The 3,377-nt window shown below is 30.9% G+C and overlaps 1 protein-coding gene across 1 annotated transcript; it reads left to right on the plus strand.

Annotated features, from left to right (window-relative positions):
- Nucleotides 1-640: 640 nt before the first annotated feature.
- On the plus strand, nucleotides 641-3,286 carry LOC125852435 (sesquiterpene synthase 14b-like). The gene is given in 8 exon segments (XM_049532168.1): nucleotides 641-692; nucleotides 695-729; nucleotides 1,126-1,405; nucleotides 1,624-1,996; nucleotides 2,086-2,304; nucleotides 2,393-2,531; nucleotides 2,650-2,898; nucleotides 2,987-3,286. Coding segments are annotated over 8 exon segments (1,647 nt in total).
- The last annotated feature ends 91 nt before the right edge of the window (nucleotides 3,287-3,377 follow it).

Below are 3,377 nucleotides of genomic sequence, written 5' to 3' on the forward strand. Positions count from 1 at the left end.
CAAGTATTTATTTGGATAAAATACACATGTTATAGATTTAAATCAAGGATTGAGATTTAATAAATGAAAGATAAGCCTTTAACATGATGAAGATATTAGAAATTTTATATAATTACTCCCAAAATATAAGAAAATCCCGCAATTCTAATCACAGAATTTATTCTTTTTTCCCTTTTTAAAGCAGCACTATAAGAGGACTTTTAAGGCTTAAGATATGTATCTACAAATTATTCTTTATTATATTGATATTTATTTTGTCAAATATTCAAGTATTTGATTGTTACAGTATTTACATTACCTGTTCGACTGAAGAAAAAATTACACTAAATTTTGGAAGCATGATATTTTATTAATATATTTATGGAAAGTATATATGATGTGCAACTAAAATTGTGGCAAAAGGGGTGGGAACTCCTAGAGAGGGTAAAAAAAAATGTATCTCTATTTTATTAAAATAAATCTCAATTATTGATTTAAATTTATAACAATATCTCTCCGTCCAAATAAAAACTTGAAAAAAATAAAGAGAACGATAATGATGTTGAGCCAAATCCCTATAAAATACCTCACCAAATATAGCAACATATCTCAAATTGTAATAATTAAAGCATTTTAGAGAGAGAAAGAAAAAAAATAAGCAATGGTTGATACTACTATCACACGTCCATTGGCAAATTATCATTCAAGTGTTTGGGAGATTATTTCCTTTCCTACACTCCTCAACTCACAGTATGTTTCGTTTTTTTTTTAGATAGGCTTGATGATAAATTTGATATATCGTATTTGTTTGTTTGTTCATATCATGATCAGTAGTAGCTAGTAGCTAGCATTATTTTCATAATTTCTCGTCCTACGATTTCTAATACCTCCCGTTATTTTATGTGCTTTAGTTATCGTATTGTTTAATTATTGTTATTGTTCCATGTTCCTATTATATGATATATGTCATTTTTACTACTGAAATAGTATCTATACAGTTATACCTCCACGAGGTAGAGGTAAGATGCACTCTATTTTCTTCTAATTCCACCTATAGAGTTATATTGACTATATTATTGTTGGTGTATTGCATTTGTTGCTATTTATAGGTAGTAGAACAATAATAACACTAAACATTTGGTGCAGGAAATTAGTAGCCAAGAAAAACTTGAACTTGAAGAATTGAAAGAAAAAGTCAGGCAAATGTTAGTGGAAACTCCTGATAATAGTACACAAAAACTTGTCTTGATTGACACCATCCAACGATTGGGAGTGGCATATCATTTCGAAAACGAAATCAAAACATCCATTCAAAATATTTTTGATGAATCCGAACAAAATAAAAATGAAGATAACGACGATGATCTTTGCGTTGTTGCTCTTCGTTTTAGACTAGTGAGACGACAAAGGCATTACATGTCTTCTGGTATCGTATTTATCTAATTATCTATGCAACCTATTGATAGTGATTACTAATTCCTTTATGGTCAAAAGTAAAATGTTTAACGAGATGAATTTAGAATTTAATCTTTATGAATTTAAAGTATAATATTTATAGTTCTTAGATGAGGCTTATAAGTTAAAACTTTAGTATATATCTCGAAAAAAGTTGTTGAATATCTAACTATGACGATAATTAATCAGATGTGTTCAAAAAATTCACCAACGACAACGGAAAATTCAAGGAAACTCTTACTAAAGATGTTCAAGGCTTATTAAGTTTATACGAAGCAACACATCTAAGAGTACACGGAGAAGAAATTCTTGAAGAGGCTCTATCTTTTTCCGTTAATCATCTCAAGTCCATGAGCCCTAAATTGGACAATTCACTCAAGGCCCAAGTTAGTGAAGCCTTGTTCCAGCCCATTCATACAAATGTACCAAGAGTGGTAGCTCGTAAATACATACGTATTTACGAAAATATTGAATCGCATGATGATTTGCTTTTGAAATTTGCAAAATTGGATTTCCACATTTTGCAAAAAATGCACCAAAGAGAGCTTAGTGAACTAACAAGGTAAATATATGTATCCTCTTTAATTAATCATATTCATATGTATATATATTCTTCGTATGATATATTATGCGTATAATTTACATATTTAGGTGGTGGAAAGATCTTGATCATTCAAATAAATATCCACATGCAAGAGACAAACTAGTGGAATGTTATTTTTGGGCAACAGGGGTGTATTTTGGGCCACAATACAAACGTGCAAGAAGAACGTTAACAAAATTAATCGTTATCATTACAATTACTGATGATCTATATGATGCTTATGCAACTTATGATGAACTCGTGCCTTACACCGACGCAGTTGAGAGGTAAAACTTATATAAACTTAATTATTAATTAAATGTACAACGTTGTTACGTTGAGTAAGAAATATATGTGTTATTTATGTATATACAGATGTGACATTAGCGCTATGGATTTGATATCGTCCTATATGAGACCTCTTTATCAAGTCCTTTTAGATTATTTTGATGAAATGGAAGAAGAATTGACCAAAGATGGTAAAGCACACTATGTCTACTATGCAAAAATTGAGGTAAGCTAAGTTTGCTATGAATATAACTTGGCTCCATTAATCAGTTAAATCATAAATCGATATCATTTATTTTTCAAACAACGCTTCTGATATATATTTATTTATTTATTTATTTTAGATGAATAAGTGGATCAAAAGCTATCTTAAGGAAGTAGAATGGTTGAAAGATGACATTATTCCAAAATGTGAGGAATATAAGAGAAACGCTACCATAACTGTTTCCAATCAAATGATTTTGATTACTTGCTTGATTGTTGCGGGGGAATTTATATCCAACGAGACTTTCGAATGGATGATAAATGAGTCTTTGGTCGCTCCAGCTTCATCACTAATCAATCGATTAAAGGATGATATTATTGGACATGAAGTAAGTATGTAAATACGCTAACATATTATATAGTTTGAACTTATAAAAATAGATATTTAATTTAAATGTCATACTGTATTTGATGTAGCATGAACAACAAAGAGAACTTGGAGCTTCATTCATTGAATGTTACATGAAAGAATATAGAGCTTCAAAACAAGAGGCATATGTTGAGGCTCGAAGGCAAATTGCAAATGCATGGAAAGATATAAACACTGATTATTTACATGCTACTCAAGTACCAACGTTTGCCCTCGAACCTGCCTTAAATCTTTCACGCCTCGTAGATATTCTCCAAGAGGATGATTTTACGGACTCACAAAACTTTCTTAAAGACACAATCACCTTGTTGTTTGTTGACTCTGTCAATAGTACATCATGTGGATAATCGTATCATTCATCAAATTGTGATTAATGGTTTCAACATTTCTAAGTGGTTGATGAAATAGTGTGTGTGTGGGGGGGGGGGGGGGGGGGGG

This window comes from Solanum stenotomum, unplaced genomic scaffold (genome assembly GCF_019186545.1).
Source record: "Solanum stenotomum isolate F172 unplaced genomic scaffold, ASM1918654v1 scaffold35358, whole genome shotgun sequence".
In the NCBI taxonomy this organism is placed as follows: domain Eukaryota; kingdom Viridiplantae; phylum Streptophyta; class Magnoliopsida; order Solanales; family Solanaceae; genus Solanum; species Solanum stenotomum.